Raw genomic sequence first — 18,918 nt, forward strand, 5'->3', positions numbered from 1 at the left:
GTATGTGAAGAAGGACTTTAAGCGATGAGCAATAAAATATTTTAAAGTTATACTGTGATGATATTAACTATTAAAAACACAGTGTTTAAGGGGAAGAGAATAGTTAAAATTTCACAACACTAAAAGTAAGGTCTGAGAAAACGAGGTCTACTCAAAAACAGCTTTCTGAACCCTCCGGGGAGGGCGGTATACAAGCTGAATGAATGAATGAATGAATGAATGAATGAATGAATGAATGAATGAATGAATGAATGAATGAATGAATGAATGAATGAATGCTATTACAATCACCATCCATGGTAGAGCCGGATCTATTTTTTTTAAAAGGGGGACAAAAGTACAGAACAAATCCCCCCATACATTATGTACGTTTTTTACTTGATATAAATGCTTATATAATCAACAACTCTTTTAAATGATAGAGTGAATTATGTTGTCCTTTATGATCTGATAATGACTAATTATACTTTTATATTTTATCTATAATGTTTGAATATCCCATCAGTCTTTCTGCACACATAAAAACCCAACCCAAGGAGAATGTTTTTCAGCATAGCCTTTTTCCTAGCATTTTTAAAAATACAGTAGATGTAATTTTGACATGGGAAACATCAAACACATTTCACACTCCTTTGCAGCCTAGTAAGGCGCAGCCCAAGAAAGCTTTATCTGGTAATTATGCTGCTAGAAGCTAAAATGATTAAACTAAAGCTATTGTCCTTTAGTCACTGGAAATGACAATAATGCTGGGAAACGCTGAAGGCAGTAGGAAAACCCACCTTGAAATGGACTGATTCAATGGAGGAATTCACAGCCCTCAGTTTGCATGACCTGAACAAAACTGTTAATTAGAGAATGCTTTATAAGTCATTAATTCATAAGTCAGAACAGGCCCTCCATTCTTGTTGTCCCCGCTTTACCATGGTGTAAAATCAGGCTCTTAAGGGAAGGCCAAGCCTATCAGATGAGATGGCAGGCCTACTTGTGGCCTTTGGTGAAGCCAGTCATCAAACAGCTTCTAGTTTTAAAGCAGCACACGCTGCAGAACGGACTACCTCTTCTGTGTAGTTGAGCCTCCCCAACCTGCTAGCAGCAGCCTAATGGGGGAAGGGTTTTGGTGTGCTGTATAATGAGCCAACTCTGCTGGGCAACTGAACCTCCCCCACTTCCTAGTGACAGCCCAATCTGAGGGAATGAGCGCACATTGCAGAACAAGCCATCTCTTCTGGGCAATTGTACTCCCTTGCCCCCCAACACACCCCTCTCTGCCTGGGAAACCTGTCCCACCTCACCCCCTGTGTCCAGCCCTGGTCCACAATTTATTTAAGATACCTCTTGAACCAGTATGATCCATTAGTGAGCAATAATGCCCACTGAAGAACGCACTTGAAACCTTATACCACTGAAAGTCAAAAGACTGCTAAGTGAGCCCTTTTAAAAGAATTCCAACCATTTCAGTTATCAAAGTCAGATGAATCAACTTGTTTTTATCTACTCCATTTCCTATACAAATATATGGATTTTTCCTGTAACATATAGTACCTTTAGTCAACTTCACTTGGTATGTTGAAGAAGCCCTTGGAAGCAGGATCTGGCTAAGTTAGATTACTGCATTGTGCTTTATGTGGGGATGTATGTGAAACATCAGTGAAGTAACATCTCATCAATGTTCAAAGGCTGGCACTGGTTACCAAACCATTTCTAGGTATACTTCACAATGCTGGTACATACCCCTACAACCCAAATAATTTGGGACTAGGATGTGAAGAGTCTTCTGTCTCCATATGGTGATGCCTAGTCAGCATTTGTAGTTATGCCCCAGGTATGTATTGTTGCTTCTTCCCTATCATGCTCCGGTCCCCAACTGCCTGAATGTCATGATCTGTGCCAACCATAATTTAATATCTGGTCAAATTATAATATTTCAGGTTTGTCAGATTACCAAGGCTCAGTCCACATCTGAAGGGATCAGAGGCAAAGGATGAACTCAGAACCATTCAGTGGGATGGTTTTTCAAGGAGTCAGATGAGTTCCTGAGGCAAGAGGCAAATTCACCAACAGGAAAGGTCTGATATCCAGAGAAGGGAGAGTTTCACCTCAGTCTTGTGCAGACTGTTCACACATGATGAGATGTCCAAACTGAAGAAGAAGCCTGTAAGCTGGGGTGGTTAATTGATGACAATAGATCCACTAGTTTTAATAAACTAGTTAAGTCCATAATGTGGTCTCGTGTTTTATTGGAGTACAAGGGCAAGCTTCAGCTCAGTTTTATCAGGACTGATCACACCTGATGAGTTGTCCTGACTGAAGAAGTAGCCTCTAAGTTGGGTTATTATAGAGCCTGAAGTATCCTGATTGGTCTTATCTGTCATATGCTGAGGCCCAGTTGAGTGATGTGTTCAGCCAAAGGCTCTTTCCGCACAGGTGGAATAGAGTGCCCCAAGCAAACGCCGTCCCTGGGGAGGGGTTCATACGATGCAGTAGTGCCGGCCTTGCCACCCCTGAGCGGCGCGAAAACTCTGCTTCCGAACCTCGCTCCCTGAGCGAGGTTTTTTGGAAGCAGCATCTTCCAACTGCTGCCATGCAAACAGCAGTGGCTGGAAGGCGGCCCCCCCCCCCCCCCGGTCCCTGAACGCCATACCTCGTTTCCTGGCTTCCGTCGCGTCGCAGAGGCCAGGGAACATGCCCCCCTGACCTGTGACTCCAGAGCCACTGCTCCAGCCTGTGGGGGGGGGGGTGTCCCCTGGCCTCTGCGATGCGCCGGAAGCCAGGATATGAGGTACGGCGTTCAGGGACCGTGCAGCCTGTGCGAAGGCTGCGCCACTGCCTGCACCCCTAATGGGACCATCCATGCGAACAGTCCCAGGGGGGTGCGGCGGCATTGTTTATGCCGACGCACCTCCACTTGCGCCCGTGCTGAAAGGGCCAACGTTAGAGTGGAGATAAGAGTATAGATGTTGCTGTGATGCAGATTGTAAGCTGGTGAAGATTCCTTCACAGAAAGCCCTCCCGGTGCCTTACCCTGCCAAAACAAACCGTGGTTTGAAGTGGATTTTTAATTCTGGTTCGGAGGGAAATTTAAATCATGGAAGCTGTGGCTTCTGAAAAGCAGAACATTCAGGACAGAATTGAATCATAACAGAGGAAGAGGGAATATACAAACCTGAGGCATGACTGTCATTGCCAACCATTTTTTGTTGTTAGATCATGGTTTGCAGTCACATCTGTGTGATGTGTGTCTGGTTAGTGTTTCTTGATCTGCCTTAGAAGTCAGGAAAAAAACACTCAGAAAAGCATGATTTTTAATTCTTCATTATATAAAGCAGAAGGCTTATCCTATGACAGGTCTTATTTATATTCTTCCAGGAAACTTTTACTTGAATAATCTCTCTTTCTCTGTGTAGTCACCAAGCTAAAGAGTGGTTCTACTTGACTGCTTTTGCATATGTACTTGCTTCAGAACAAATCTATTCTTGAATTCCTTGCAAATGAGGGCATGCGGTTGACTACAAACAGTCTGGTAGTGGAATCAAAAGTCTGGGATTGGCCTAAAAGCCAGTCATTGTGAATGGTGCTAATTATTACAAACACTCGGTTTTTGGCTTTATAATGTGGGATGATGCAGCTTCTCACTAATGTCATGACTTCAAGCAGAGGGAAGAAAAGATAACCACTGCAGTCCTCTTTGGAGCTGAGTAACGTGTACCTCTGCATTAGCCTTATAACAGCTTCCGTGGGAAGATGCCTGGACAACATTTTCATTTACTGATTTAAACATTTTGGATACCTGATATTTAGCTATATCCATGATGCCTTCCCTCTGCCCCCAAACCACCAAAAACTTCCAGAATGGATGCATTATGCAAAATATAGGCATGCAAAATGGCAAACATGGCAAATGAAAATAAGGATGGATGTTGGAATAGTTTACTTGCTAAATTGTGAGGATGACCGTTATCTGATAGTAATGGTTTTTGTAAATATTTGGAAGAATGCATTTATGCAAGCCAAATAATAATGTGAAAAAGTGTTCGTGTCTGCATAGTAGCATCTTCTCAGATTTCCTCCCTGTCCCCTCCCTCCCTCCCTCCCTCCCTCCCATTTCATTTCATTATTAGATTTATATACCGCCTTCCCCCGAAGGGCTCAGGGTAGTGAACAACAACAACATAATTACAGACATCAAATAGTCATAACATCAAACAACAAACCATTAATAAACGTACCATCAATGAAACATAAAATCATCAATAAACATAGAATCAATAAGCATAGCAACATAACATCTCATTATAAACAACAATAAACATAATATTAATCTAACATTATAATCAAACAAGAACATCAATAATTACAATATCATAAATAATAAAGCAACAATACTCATCAAAATCCAAAAACCTTTATTAGGCATAAAACAACAATACTCATAACAGCAGACATAATCAGCATAAATAAACAATAATAAGCATAGATGGCAACTTTCCCCTTCTGTAGGAGGACTTGTCAAATCAGTTTGTTGAAAGTTTGCTTTCTACTTTAGTGTGTGCAAAAATCATTTAATGATTTTTCCACTCGGTGTTGTAAAACCAACAAATGGATATTGCAACATACTTAGCATGACTAAATAATAGCATGACTAAAATAATAGATTGTATGAAGACTTTAAAGCCAGAGAGAATGATGCACAAGGTATTTATCCTGTTCCCAGGGTTTATTTTTTTCTGCTGGACCATTCATACATGAGAACTCTTTCATATTTTATTGATACCAAATGGAGGCTGCCAACAATGCAGCTATGTGGCATCGTGCCCATGGCTAGATGCAATCGTTGTCTTGCCACACAAGTTGGCCCGACTGCACATAATTTCTCCAACTTCTGTTAGATACTGCCACACACTTGATGAAATTCCATGCCACCGTTAGATTTGCTTGGTAAGCACAAATTCCTGAGAGCTCCCAAATATTTTTCTTTGCAAACACTGACTTATTTATTTATTTATTTAAATTTGTATACTACCCTCCCCTGGAGGGCTCCGAGCGGTGTCCAACAATCATATACAGACATATCTAGATAGGGATTATGAATGTGTTCATCGTCCATTGAATGGGGGGGGGGGGGGGTGGACCAGATCGCCTATATGGCCCCTTCCAACTGTATGATTCCAAGACCAGATAAGTTAAGTGATGAATTAGACATCTTATCAAGTCAAATGTGTTGCAGTTAAAGTACAGTGTCATTTTACAAATAAATTCAGATTCTATCATTAAATACAGAGCTCACATCCCAAAATGTTACTAGTAACTACTTAAGTTTTGTTTGTTTGGGTTGTTTGTTTAGTTAGTTCATTTATAGCCTACTTTTCTTTCCAGTGGGAACCCAAAGAGGCTTACAATATTTTCTCCTCCAATTTCTCCTTGCAACAGATCTGTTTGAGTGTGGATAACCAGCCCAGGGTCACCCAGGAAACTTGCATTGGCAGAGTGGGGATTTGAACCTGAGTCTCCCAGATGCTAGTCTGATACTCTAACCACTGCACACCACTAGCTCTCACTTAACATGACACACTATCATGTCATTGTACTACTGGGTTAAAATAGCCATGAACTACTTAAAAAAACATATCCACAAAGAAGCATGTATGCAATATACTCTTACCACAAATTCAAGTCTCGGGCCCTAAGATATTTGTCCAAAAACATTGGTAGTATCTATACGCCTTGACCTTGCTGTATGAACAATATAGTGCTAAGAAATGATTAGATGAGGTATTTGCACACTAAGTATCTTTTGGGTCATTGTCTGTGTCCATGATGCCTGAATAGAGTAGGTTGTTTTATTTGTAGGACTTTTGTGGAGATTAAGCTGTAGACATTTTCTTGAGGAGAGGAGCTGGGTTTTATTGTAGCTGGTATGTTTTTAATTTTGGAATTGTAAGCTGCCTTGAGCTACAAAGGAATGGTTGGGTCTACAAATATTTTTTTAAAAAAATAAATAAATGCAGTTTTTGAATTCTCAATGTGATGATATGAGCACATGTTTTGTGGCCAAGGTAGATAGCAGCAAAATGAAACTGGGTTGTAAACTTTTCTTTCCAGTTGTAACTGGTTGCCCCAAGTTTTTACTTCCCTCTTCTCTTACTGTAGATGTGTAATAAAATCTAAATAATATTCATGTAGTGCCTAGAAACCAGACATTGCATAAAAGTGAAATGGAGACATACTCTGTCTGTGGAATCACAGTCTAACATAAACATTAAGACGGGGAAGGGTAAATGGACAGGAAAAGACAGAGACCAAAGGATCTTTACTTGAGAAGGCAGTTTTGGAAAGGTGAGATTTCATATTTGCATAAAATGGGAAGGGAGATGTTGGGGTGTTCAAGAGAAATGCCTTAAGAAGCAGAAATCGAGAAGAGACAAGAAACTAAGAACCTAACCAAGTATATGACTAATCCAGCATTGTTTCATGTTATAACTTGCTAGATACTTCTGGGAAGCCCCAAAACAGAGCATATGAGCAACAGACATCACCTGTTGTTCATCTCTCTGTGAAATATTCAGTGGCCTGTTAGCTCTGAACTTGAAGATCCTGTTTTAACTGTTATAGCTAATAGTTGCTGCTAGTGTTGTTCTTCATGAATTTGCTTAATCTCCCTTTAAAACCCATCTAAACTAGCGGCCATTGCTGCCGTTTATGGCATCTAATTCAGTCCTTTATTCATTGTGTGAAATGGTGCATCCTTCTGACCGTCTTGAATGCACTGATAACCCATTTCATTGGGTGCAAGTGGGCCAAGTGTAAGAAGCCAACACGGGTCAGGGAAGCGTGACCAGTCTTGCAGTCAGATGTACATGGGGGGAATTCGCTGTAAAAAGGCCTTGTCTGCTTGGCACTACAAGGGGTCCTATCTAAAGGCTTTAATCAAGGTTGTTGTCTTGTGAACCCTGATTGTACAGAAAGGCAACATAAAAAATTTGTAATTTTTTAAAAAACAAAACTTTCTTGCTTGCTTTTGCCAGCAAAAAGGACAGCACGGAGTGCTTTTTAACCTCTTTCCTCTGACTCCACGTGCCTTATGAAAGGAGAAAAGGGACAAAAGGCCCCCCTTCTGCTGGCAAAAGCAGGATAGGGAGCTCCTTCTCCTCCCCAGCATCAGGCCAACAAGCGCTTTCTAAGGTTAATTCCCCCAGTGCACATCTGACATGTTTGGTGTATGGAATAGTTATGCCCTGAATTGTGATATTGTGAGAAAAGGAACAAAATTTCCCTTTCTACTTTTTCTCTCAACAGTTGTTCTCTTATGGTTCTCTTGGAAACTTTATGGTTCTCCTGGAAACAAAGCAAATGTATATGTATGCTCGTGCACACACAATCCCAGCATCAAAAGTGCCAACATTTCCAAAAGTGGTTACAAAGTGATTGTTATGAGCCCTAAAATGCTTTGTTACTCATGCACAGTTTAACTCTTGGGGTTGTGCTTTTATGCACTTCACAATTATTCATCATTTTCAAACTATTGACTGGATTGTATGAATTTTGCAGATTTGCCTGAACAGTTGATGGAAACAAAAATAATTTGAGGTGTTCTTTATAACTTGGAAGGATTTTGGGGGGAAGGGAGTTTAAACCTTAATGCATTGATAGTTGGGGAAAGTGGGAAATGCTGTTGTACATTGAATTAACTCAGTAAATGCTTACCCACTGTTTTGAGTCATTTTGTTTGGTCCTAATGAAAAGTATATACATAGCATGTGTGTTTGGACTGAAGTTACTTCTTTTGGTAATTTTCTTTCACTGGTCTAGTTTCCCTGACTCCACATGGGAGTGGGGAATGCAAAGAATAATTGCTCAATGTAAATTAAGTTGCTGGTTTATTTGCCAACTGAAATGGGAAGTTCAAAGGTGTGTTTAGTTAGAAGGAAAGATTAATAAGGAAGACAATTTCATTGACTTTCATTGATTTGAACGCATAATTCAATTTTATTAATATCTCAAAAGAAGACTACCATGAAATCAGGTAGAGGAAACAGAGCCTGCAAAGCAAAATATTTAATACTGTATAGACTATTTTTTAATTTGCCAACTGCTTTGCCATACTATACTTTTCCTCAGAACCACTGTGTGAGGTAGGCTATTTTATTCTGATTTTAAGATTATTTTATACTTTGTGTACGTTACCATTGTAATGTTTTTAAATTGTGTCTTGTAGCATACTTCTGTTGATGGCTATACAGAGCCCCATGTCCAGTCCACGAAATCAAGCAGCCGGCAAAACATACCTCGTTGTAGGAACTCAATCACATCCACAAATGAAGACCACCCTCACATTGGGAATTACCGCTTACTCAAAACAATAGGAAAAGGAAATTTTGCTAAAGTGAAGCTGGCTAGACATGTTCTTACTGGTAGAGAGGTAAGCTACATGTAAACAGTATTACGTGTTGTCTTAGTGATCATTTAACCCTGTGATACGTAGCAGACTTTTCTCGACCAAAATGCACACAATGGTGGTAGAGGCTTGCATGTAGAGTTGGATCTGCTGTTAAATAACTATAAAGAGGTTGCTGAATTCCCATGCTTCCCTTTTTAATTTTTTCCCTCCTGGTGAGGGCAGTAGAGCCAGAAATAAAAATGGTCACAGACAGGAAGTAAGGTTGAGAGCTCTTCCTGCCCACCTCTTTCTGCTTTACATCACCCCGCCCCCCCATGTCACTTCATAGGGAGTTGGCAGGACCCAGGTTGAGTGCTGTTGCTATCATATCTATCTGTAATCATTAAAAAGCAAAACATGTTTGTGGGAAGACAAGATAATCTGTATGCGAACCAGTGCAGCACATGGTTGGATGGTTTGATTTAGAGTACTGAGATTAGAATGTTGTACACAATCCTAGGAGACCTGGATACAAAACCCTGCTCAGTCACAAAGCTTAGTGTGATTACCATAAACCAGTCACTGACCAGATTACCACCCATGTCTTATTCTACCCCTTGTCAGCAGTAAATTCACCTCCTTTTCATGTGGGGCACATGGCAGGTATTGTGCACTCTTATCCTTGCCTCTTCAGTCTTTTTTTGGCTCAGTGCAGCAGTAACACATTTCCTTGCAAATCGTGTTCTCCTGTCCTGGGTTTGTGCGGTTACCATGATGCCTATTTCGCCTGCTTGGATCAGTGCTGGGAAACTGCATCAATCACAAACAAGCACGGGGAAACCTGGCAAAGGATTTGAGCTGTTTCTCCAGCAGGACTGGCGGTGACCCGCAAACCTGCTGGGCGGGCGAAAACTCCCAGTGAAAGTAGATTTAACAAAATAAGTATCTATGTAATATTTATGCAGTGATTCACTGACGGTTTCAGATGAACAAAGGTTTCAAGTTGGAATTGGTGAGACCCCCCCCCCCCCCAGTTGGTGCAGGCGTGGTGGGCAATGAGCTCTCCAGGGCTGGCAGAAGCCAGCATCGACCCTCAAATCCCCAGACAAGCATAGGTCTTACAGTTGCAGTTCACAGATATGTGGCACATTTAATAAAATAAAATCCACCAGAAGCCACTCGACCAGAGAGCAGAACAAAAATGGAGGTTGAAGGGGACAAGGAGAGAGCCAGCTGGAAACCTGGGAGGACACAAGTGTAGGAGGACACTGTTATGGGCGGGGAGAAAAAGGAGAGGGGACTGAGGGGGGGGGGAGGAGGCATTACACATACATTTACTTCGCCTTCCCTGCGAAGTGGAAGAAAAAGGTCGGGTTTTCCCCAATGCAGGGCTTCCCTTTAAAAAAGCATGGTCATTTCATGGAACATCTAACCTGAATCATATGTTGAAGCTGTTGCGTAATTAAAAATCTGAACTGAAGTAAAAGACTGCTTGTACCAGGGAACGCATTGGTGCATAATGGGCCCTTGTCTCTAAACCTAACTCACTCAGGAAGGGTCGATGAGACAAGTACAGTCTAATCTCTTCCAACAAAGGTAGGATAAAATGCAGACATTTCTTTTTGATATTTTCTCTGAAAAGTCTAACTCTGATTAACGAAATACAAACTAGGTGAAAATAAGAAGGATTTTTTTAAAAAAATATCTTAATTGCTTCTTTCCCCAGGCACTAAAACCTTTCATTGAAAGGGAATCAGCATTCAATTGTTAGTTGTGGTTTTAAGCAGAAATGCTTTTCAGATAATGTTGGATCCTCACACCAGCAACCTATCTTTCATCTCTGGAAATTCGACTCAGGGCTGACTCAGCCTCCCATCCTTTCAGAGTCGGTAAAATGAATACCCAGGTTGCCAGAGTTTAAGTGTAGATAACTGTGGAAGGCAATGGTAAACCACCCCATAAACAAACTCTGCCAAGTAAATGTGATGTGATGTTATCTATGGGTCAGTAATGACCTGTGCTTGCTCAGGGGACTACCTTTACCTTTGGAAGGGCGTTTGTCCTAGCCAGATCTTCTGCATTACCATCAGCAGTCCTGGAGAGAAACTATAGAAGGATTCCTTGATCAGAGAGGGTTTGCTCATGCTTGTCAGAAGAAACAGAATCCTTGGGAAATGTGGGTTTTTTTTCTGCTGCCCATTCTATAGTGCTGCTCAGTCTAAGTTTACCTGTTCATTGCTTAGTAAAACTCCAGGATGTTAGAGTCAGTTAGGGTTGAAAAGCTCTTTTACCACAAAAAAGCACATGCTACTATGCAAATTGCAACGTTCTTTTTATTTGTATATAAAGTCTGCCATATTTGATTGTTAAAGTTAACTTCCAAATTGTGAAGTATATTTAACCAGGTTAAGTATTGCTTTATAGTCTCATAATCTTTTATTGCTAGGTATTCAAAAGCTCTTTGTTTTTATTTGTTTTAAATCAAAATATCTATCTAAGAACATATTATGGCACAGCTGTACTTGGATTTGCTACTTCACAGTGGTATTGACAAATTGAATAAACTTTCAGGCCCATTCTTTGGTTGCTTTGCAATCTGTCTCATTTTCTTTGCTATTATCAGGCTGAACTATCTGCAAAATTAAATCCTCAAATATTTAAAACTTTAAAAACTGTAAACTTTCACCATGTTCTTAAAATGGCATATGCCATATTCAGAGAATTCCTTTCCTTTTTTTTAATTTAGGTTGCTGTGAAAATAATAGACAAAACCCAACTAAATCCCACCAGTTTACAAAAGGTGAGAATGTTATTGTATTAAATAGCTAAATGGAAACCTTATTGTGCTTGCCCTTATGGGATGACTACATAGCTCTGAAAATAGTTTATATGCTCTGAGTCACTGCTCAGAGACTTAGTTGAGCTGAGATGAATATATATTTACATCCGAGATGGGAGGGAAGAGTTGCTTGATCTGCGTTATGTGTTGTGTTTTGGCTCATGGCTTCTATTCCTAGGAGTGAGAATATGCTAGTAAATTTTGCAATGAGATGAATGAGTACATGTACCAATGGCATGTTCTTGTATGGAAGGTGAACAGCTAAAGGATCAGATTCTCAGTATATTATTATCAGCGCCTTAGATTTTCTATGTACCATACTTCTGCAAATGAGCTAAAATCATTGACTGTTTAACAGCCTTATTTATCATCCAAAAAAATTAAATTTTGGGGACCCAAAATCAGTGAAATTTGAGCTTTTGAGCCATGAAACTGTCATAGTTGAATCAGACCATTGTTCAATTGAGATCAGAATTGTCTACTCAGAGAGGCAGTGACTATTTCTCTCAATATAGCTTAGAACTGCCTCCATTTAGAAACTGTTCCGGGTAGCTCTGTGTGTCCCCTAGCTCTGTTTAGTGGTGGTGAATCTTATTGTGCAGTGAGAGCTGATCAGTACAGATATTTAGTATGTCCAGGCTATGTGCTTCATGGAGAAGCTATTCCACACAAGCAGTTTCAAGCACCCCCTATGGTGCAGCTGCATATTATAGGAATGTATAGTCAGAGCTTAGCTAATTTTATTAGAGGCAAGAAACATAGAGAGAGATCCACATACTTTGTTGGGTTGCTGAACATCTGCCTGTATAACAAGGACACTTCATTTGCATTAAATTAGGTAGGGAAGATCACACACAGAATGTTGGTCAGTAGCAGCAAGGACTGGTATGTTCTCTATAGTATGTTCTAAGTCCAAGATTATTTGGGGGGCTTAATCAGCCCCCTCCCCATAGAGAGCCAGTGTGGTGTAGTAGTTAAGGTGTCAGACTAGGACCTGGGAAACTCGGGTTTAGATCCCCACTTGTACCGTGCAAGTTTGCTGTGTGACCTGGGCCAGTCACACACACTCAGCCCTAACTCTGGCTAGTTTTTGAATGGGAGACCTCCAACGAATACCAGGGGTGAGATGTGGAGGCAGGCAGTGGGAAACCACCTCTGAATGTCTCTTGCCTTGAAAACTCTACACTGAAAGGTCAGCTATGACTTGATGGGGAGAAAATACTGTCCCTCACACACTGATAATTGTGTGGAAGAATTTATTCACCTCCTCAGATAAGAAACAAACTGCCTTCAAACAAAAATTTAAATAACATTTTATGTTTAAGGAAAAGTCACCTGAGAGGCTATTTCTTCACAAAGTTAAAAGACAGTAGAAATGATGTCATTCAGTCCATAATACCTCAGTTGAGTTCCTTGACCTTCGAATGATTCACCAGTTAGCAAGGAAGCATTGAATGACAATGCACAATTAGTGAATAAGAAAATATTTTTCTGCCTTTTAAAGTCTATTTAATGTTGCTTGCTTCTTATTCACTTATTTTAAGTAAAAGAAAGCGTTAAACTTAATTGGATCAAATATTAATCTTCCTAATTGTGTGGTGTAGGCTTGTGTAAATGTGTACATCCCACTAGTCCTACCTAAATTTTTACAGTAGGCATATGGAATAAAGGCCTTCTGCTTAATAGTAGTAAAATATTTCAACAGGTTATTCATCTGATAATTATTTTTAAATTAGGCAATTGACAATCTTCCAATATTCTATCTATATAATGAATCCTCATTCTGAGAAATGGCTTATTCTGAAAAGGTGGCATTTTTTGTTTTTTAACCAACCCTTTATCCCTTTCCAACATAATTACATAGTGCCTTTATGTATTCCAACCATCTTGTCCTGAAGGTTCTGACTTTTTACTTCTTGTTGCAGAATTTTAAGTGGTGCTGGCACTCTAATGTCTCTTCAGAAGCACAAGTATTCTGAAGTATCTGTTACAGGGCTATGTGATGTTATAAGATAAGTGGCAAGTGCCTGATATCCCTAATGTCCAACAAGGAAATTTGGCAGTCATTTCCATGGCTCTTGGTTTTAGCTTGCAGGAAAGGTGCTAGTACATCTTTTGAGAATCCTGAGCTAGTTATTTTTGTCATTCTTTATGTAAACCATGTTTCCAGGTACCTCTTGTGGAACAGTCTGTGCAAATCTTTCAGTGTCACACAGTTGTGCATATATAAGCATCACTGTAAATGAAAATAATTTTCTTTTTTTAAACAGCTATTCCGAGAAGTACGAATAATGAAGATATTGAGTCACCCTAATATTGGTAGGAATTTCCCATTTTTCTGCTGAGTTATATATTAAATGTATTTGGATTTGTATCTTTTCTAACTAGGCTTTTAGAGTTAGGAACAAATTCCTAGTGTAGATCAAACCTTTATAGATTTTGAGTAAATTGTCCAGTCTGTTTATATGGTGGTATCGTTTTCCTGAATGAAACAGCTGAATATTTCCTGTAGGAAATTAATTAATTAATTGGAAGTAAGGGTAGAATACCAGTAGGCTGTGTGGCTTGCACAGTTCTTTGACTGCTTTCCGCAAGGCCCCAGTGTTTTAAAGTTGGTTTTACAGTCTTTTAGTAAGAGCCTGTTCTAGAAGAATGTATTGCTAGTCCAACAAGCCAACATTAGGCGTACCCTTGAATATGTGTGCTTAAAGCATATATAATCAATGGTTTGACTGCATAGGATTGCACTGTTGATTCAAGAATGGAATGAATCTGTGGTAACTGTGTTTTTTAAAAAAATATGATAGTGATCACACAAGAAGTTTTTAAAATCAGTTTTGTTTAATTCAATATCACTGTGTTGTGACAGACTGAGACCTGTGAATGAGAAACAGGATTACAAAGTGTATAACTTTCCCTTTCTGCTTTAGTTTCCGTTGCTTTTAGAGCCCTACTTTGTGATGACAATTCTTCTGGCTGAGGAAGGCAGAACAGTTTTGTTCCAGAGACAGTTATTGTTCCTGAATCGGCCAGAGGGCTTGTTGCATACAAGGTATACATATTGTTGCATACAGGGTATGCCCTTTTTCCTCCCTCTTCCAGCAGAGGGTGCTGCTTTTCCAACATGCTTGGCTCTTGTTGGCTTACATAAACTTTTAAATAAGCAACGATCCTATTGTTAATACACTTGATGGGCAGTGCCCTTCTGATTTTTAACAGTTCTGCAACCTTCCCTAGTATTTAATTGCTATCTTTAGTTGAATCAGAATTTGCCCTGTTTCTAACCTGAATTAGTTCTGGAAGAGAAGTGGGTGGTTATTTATTTTTTTAAGAATTTGAAGTGTAGATCTAAACCTTGACTTCAGCATGGATTTCCTTTATGATATGGATAAGGTGCATCAGTTGAAGATTATTATTCTAAATCATTTTTTCTGTACTGCTTGAGGTAATTCACTGTCATTCTTTTATCTTTCAGTTAAATTGTTTGAAGTTATTGAAACGGAGAAAACGTTGTATCTAGTAATAGAATATGCCAGTGGAGGTAAGTCAGTGCTCTCTTCTGCTTCTGTGGGTAAGTTAGAAATACATGAATTTGAAGATGGAGGTTCAGCTGATATAATGCACTTTTGGTGTTTTTTTGCATGATTCATAGCTTCATGAAAACCATAGTCAGAAGTAAAGACATTTCTTCTTGTCAGTGCTGTATCATCTATTCATGTGTTTTTAAAAGAGGATTGCCAGCCAGACCTGAGTTATGACAAGCAAGAGATGAGATGGGTAAACCTGAATCTAGATCAGGGGTGTCAAACAAGCGGGGGAAGGGGGGATTCAGCCCCTTGAAGAGGCTTATCAGACTTGTGAGCCGTGAGACAACCCACCCCCTTCATTCCCTGTTAGTGCTCAGCCACATAGAAGGCCACAAAAGCAGCTGATTAAAAAGACTCTCAGAAGATCAGCTACATTTCCAGCCATCGTGATGATGCTGAAATCAAGGGGTAGCAGCTCTCAAAGGGGTACAAGAGCTCACCTTTCGCAGCCATGCATGAGGGAGGTTCCCAAGGACTTAGAAGTAATGTTTTCTAGCAACCTCATCATAGTCCACAGCACTTGCCACTCAGCGGGCCTTGGCCTCTGATGGAATACTCTTACCCCTTCCATCTCTTTAGCTGGTGAGTTTCCGGCACAGTATGAAACAACTGAATAGCCCTGCCCACCGCTAGTCAAGTTTCTGGGATCAGGGCTAGCCCTACAGAGGCAGAAAGAGATCAAAGAGTAGCATACTCCCCTCTTACCAGTCATGCATAGTCCCAGGATCCAGACTAGCCTTGTCCAGGCAGGAGGCAAGTTAAAATCAGTACCTTCCACTGGCTATTCAGAGACCCTCACTCCAATCTGAATAATTGTGGATGTTGGCCTGACTGATGGGGTGCTCATTGTCCAACTCTCTTAGCTCAAGGCAAGCTCTCTATAGCTGAGACAGACCCCAGCATAAGTTGGCAGAAATTCCAGGCAGTCATACTAGTCCTCTGCATTTTCATGTGCCATATGGGGGGCAGTCATGTCCTCATGCTAACAGATAGCACTACGACAGAAACTCATGTCAGGGTGGATTGAAGTCCCATGCACTCCAGCACTGCTGCAGTGCCCAACACTGCAGCAATGAATTCAGCGTCAAAGCTAACTGGCTGAATTGCCAGGCTAAATCTGGGGAAATGAGCCCTGAATCAGAATATCTTTCCATCAAACAGCAGAGAAATAGAGCTGTCAGTCTTGGATCTCGTTACCTTACCCAAAAATATGAAACTTCCAAGATTCTTTTGAAGTATAAAATAGGGCCATGGTGGCAAACCTATGGCACTCTAGATGTTCATGGACTACAATTCCCATCAGCCCCTGCCAGCATGGCCAATTGGCCATGGGAATTGTAGTCCATGAACATCTGGAGTGCCATAGGTTCGCCACCACTGAAATAGGGAAATGTGGGGAAAGAGTAGTTCTTTGTTCTTGGCCAAGGTTTGCTGCATGCCTACCCACTCAAATCCCCTCATCATGAGGGTCCTTAGCCGGTCAGAAGAGAGCTGAACAAATATTCCTAACCCTTTATGGTCAAACATGTTCTTATTCTGAGATGTAGTGAGTAAGGTGACACATGGGTCTTTCCCATAGTAAACGACATCTTGGGGGAAGCAACCAAACGCAAACTGGTTCCACATATCTACCTGAAGACTGAAAAGAAGATACTAGAAACCTTTGGATATGCAAGGCCAGTCATCAACACATTGCTGTCTTCCAGGAAATCTCCACAAATCAGATTTATAAAGCAACATAAAAAGCATCAGAAAGTTCTTACACAAGTGTGTGGATTTTTTGACAGCAAGGTTCAGAGCTCTAAATTTCCTTTGTGATGTCTTCCTGTAAGGTCTTCACCCAGATATTCACCAAAGCCACTATTTTCACAGTTCTCTTTGTTTATCCTCGTGTCCAGCATTTCTTCAAGATTGCAACCCTTTTCAGTCATCCTAACAGTGCACTGCTTTCCCACTTGGGATCTACCCACGATCTTCAGAGTCTCCATAAAGGCCTCTTCAAGACCCTCAAGTAGATTCCCCTTGCAGATTCTACCCTATAAGTTTCCCTTCCTGGTTTCCATAACCTCACCCAGAAGAGTACAAGAGCTCAGAACCCCATCCACAAGAAAGAAACTTGGCATCTGCCAAAAGGACTCTGTGGTTGTATGGAATGACCCCACCCCCATTCAAAGGTCAGTTCCTCTTTCACAGAAATAAAGCACTACTGCTCTTGTGGTTGTCCAAGTCATCCTTATGAAAAGGAATGACACACATTGTACATATTCAGACCCATGAAAATTTGTATCAGAAGCACCACAGACTTTAAATTTTCAGATACCCTTTTTGCATTGTTTCACCCTTCGCCCATGGGTTGGAAGGCTTCCCAGACTATAGCCACCAACTATTTCCCTCATGTATGAGATCAGCATCTCTCAGTCACCTTCAGGATTGCTGACTACTCCATTAGGGGTTCAGCTTCCACAGCAACATTCTCCACAGTGCCTTTTTAGAGTAATCCTACAGAGCATCTACCTGACTTTCCTTTTCTACTTATGAACAATACTATAAGCTGGACAATTATGCCTCATCCAGAGCAGCCTTCTGCATCTTTTCCCAATTGGTTCCCCAGGCTTTTTGTGCCTGGAATGAAGTAGCTTTCCATAATCCCTCCTAAAGATACTCATTGATGGAAAATGAATAATTCAGCATACTGTGTAAGTTTTCTTCAGTGGATTCAAAGATATCCTTTCCAATCCTGACCAGATATCACGGTCCAACCCAGTGACAGTGAGGACTCCTTGGAGGAGGAGGGTTCCTGTGCAGCTAACCCACAGCTGGCAGCAGATGACCAGCAGGGAGATCCTGGAAGTTAGCTCAGAGGCTTCTCCAACACCTGACTCTGAGGCAGCCAGGGCAGACCAGCCACCTGGCCCCAGCTCTCCAGAGTCATCAGCCCCCCTGGAATCCTGTAGAAGAGGATGAGATCAGAACTGCAGGTGCAGTGACACAGTGCACTCCTGGCTGCTCAGCTCAAACTGCAAGCTGGCAGTGGAGAGGAGTCTTTGCAGGATGGCTCCTAAGACGCAGGCTGCATGTGTGAGTTCCTTGTGGGTAACTATAAAGTCTCCTGGAAGGAAGTGCGGGGCATGGATGCAGTGAGTTCAACTAATACTGAACCTGCTGACATCCTCCTTATTGATTCCTGGAACTTTGGCCCTTGGACTATATTAGTGGCTCCTGTAAATTGTCTGACTTCCCCGACCTGGACTGCTTGGCTACACTTGTGGAATAATCTCCGACTGTTGTTGCTTGAGAGTTGAGAGAAAGATGGCAGCCAGGACACCAGGACCCTGTTGGGAACCTACTTTCCTTGAGAGACTAAGTCAATACCCATTCAGTTGCATTCAGAACATATTATACGTTAAAGTTCAGATACTCCTTAGTTCAACAAAGGGGACTTCTGATCTCCATACTGTAGCAAACTATATTTTGAAGAGATGTCTTGCACTGGCAATGGAAGGGGTCTGCAGAACTTTCAGCATAACCCTGCCAGCAGAGCAGAGGGGAAGGACTAATCCTTAATAGGTTACCCATCAATTCACCCATGAAAAGAAACTCTCAAATTAAGTCTGCTGCTTCATTCTCTCTAACATGCTCTTTTCCATATGTAGTAATGTGATTATTTTTCCATTGGGAGATATTTCATCTCACAAGCAGCCACCTACAGACTGAAGTAGTACAGTCTAGGCGCAGATTTACTGCCTCATCTGCTTTTTTATGAGAGCTAGATGTGATTTTTCACCTTGTTACCTCACTGTAATGGCTTTTCACTCCTTCCAATTAAGCTTAACCTCTTTGATTTAGTTGGTCTGATGTAGAGGTTACTGAGAGGAAATTCTAATTCCGGGCTGCATTCACTAGTCAACACTTATTCCTTGGCAGAAATTCTGCTAAAATGGGGAACTATTGATGCTGAAGGGAACTGTATAACACGAGGAACTGAAGTGCCAAGGCCTATTGTTATCCATCTGCTACAAAGTCCACACTGAGGCTCATTTCTTCACTTTTTATGAGCACTGAAAATCCAGGGAAAGGATTTGAAACATATCTTTGAGCATCATGAATGTTTGGGTCTT

General features: G+C 41.0%; 1 protein-coding gene across 6 annotated transcripts in view; it reads left to right on the forward strand.

Annotated features, from left to right (window-relative positions):
- The window catches only part of MARK1 (microtubule affinity regulating kinase 1), an 80,811-nt gene that overhangs the window by 34,373 nt on the left and 27,520 nt on the right, over positions 1 to 18,918 (forward strand). For 5 of the 6 annotated variants that reach the window (XM_048498470.1, XM_048498557.1, XM_048498309.1 and 2 more), the window contains exons 2-5: positions 8,213 to 8,416; positions 11,121 to 11,174; positions 13,484 to 13,532; positions 14,689 to 14,754. In XM_048498470.1, coding sequence (XP_048354427.1) covers positions 8,213 to 8,416; positions 11,121 to 11,174; positions 13,484 to 13,532; positions 14,689 to 14,754 — 373 coding nt within the window. Of the gene's footprint in view, positions 1 to 8,212; positions 8,417 to 11,120; positions 11,175 to 13,483; positions 13,533 to 14,142; positions 14,266 to 14,688; positions 14,755 to 18,918 lie in introns of those variants that run through there. The other variant, XM_048498731.1, reaches the window with a different exon arrangement.

Source organism: Sphaerodactylus townsendi, linkage group LG01 (genome assembly GCF_021028975.2).
Source record: "Sphaerodactylus townsendi isolate TG3544 linkage group LG01, MPM_Stown_v2.3, whole genome shotgun sequence".
NCBI classification, from domain to species: Eukaryota; Metazoa; Chordata; class Lepidosauria; order Squamata; family Sphaerodactylidae; genus Sphaerodactylus; species Sphaerodactylus townsendi.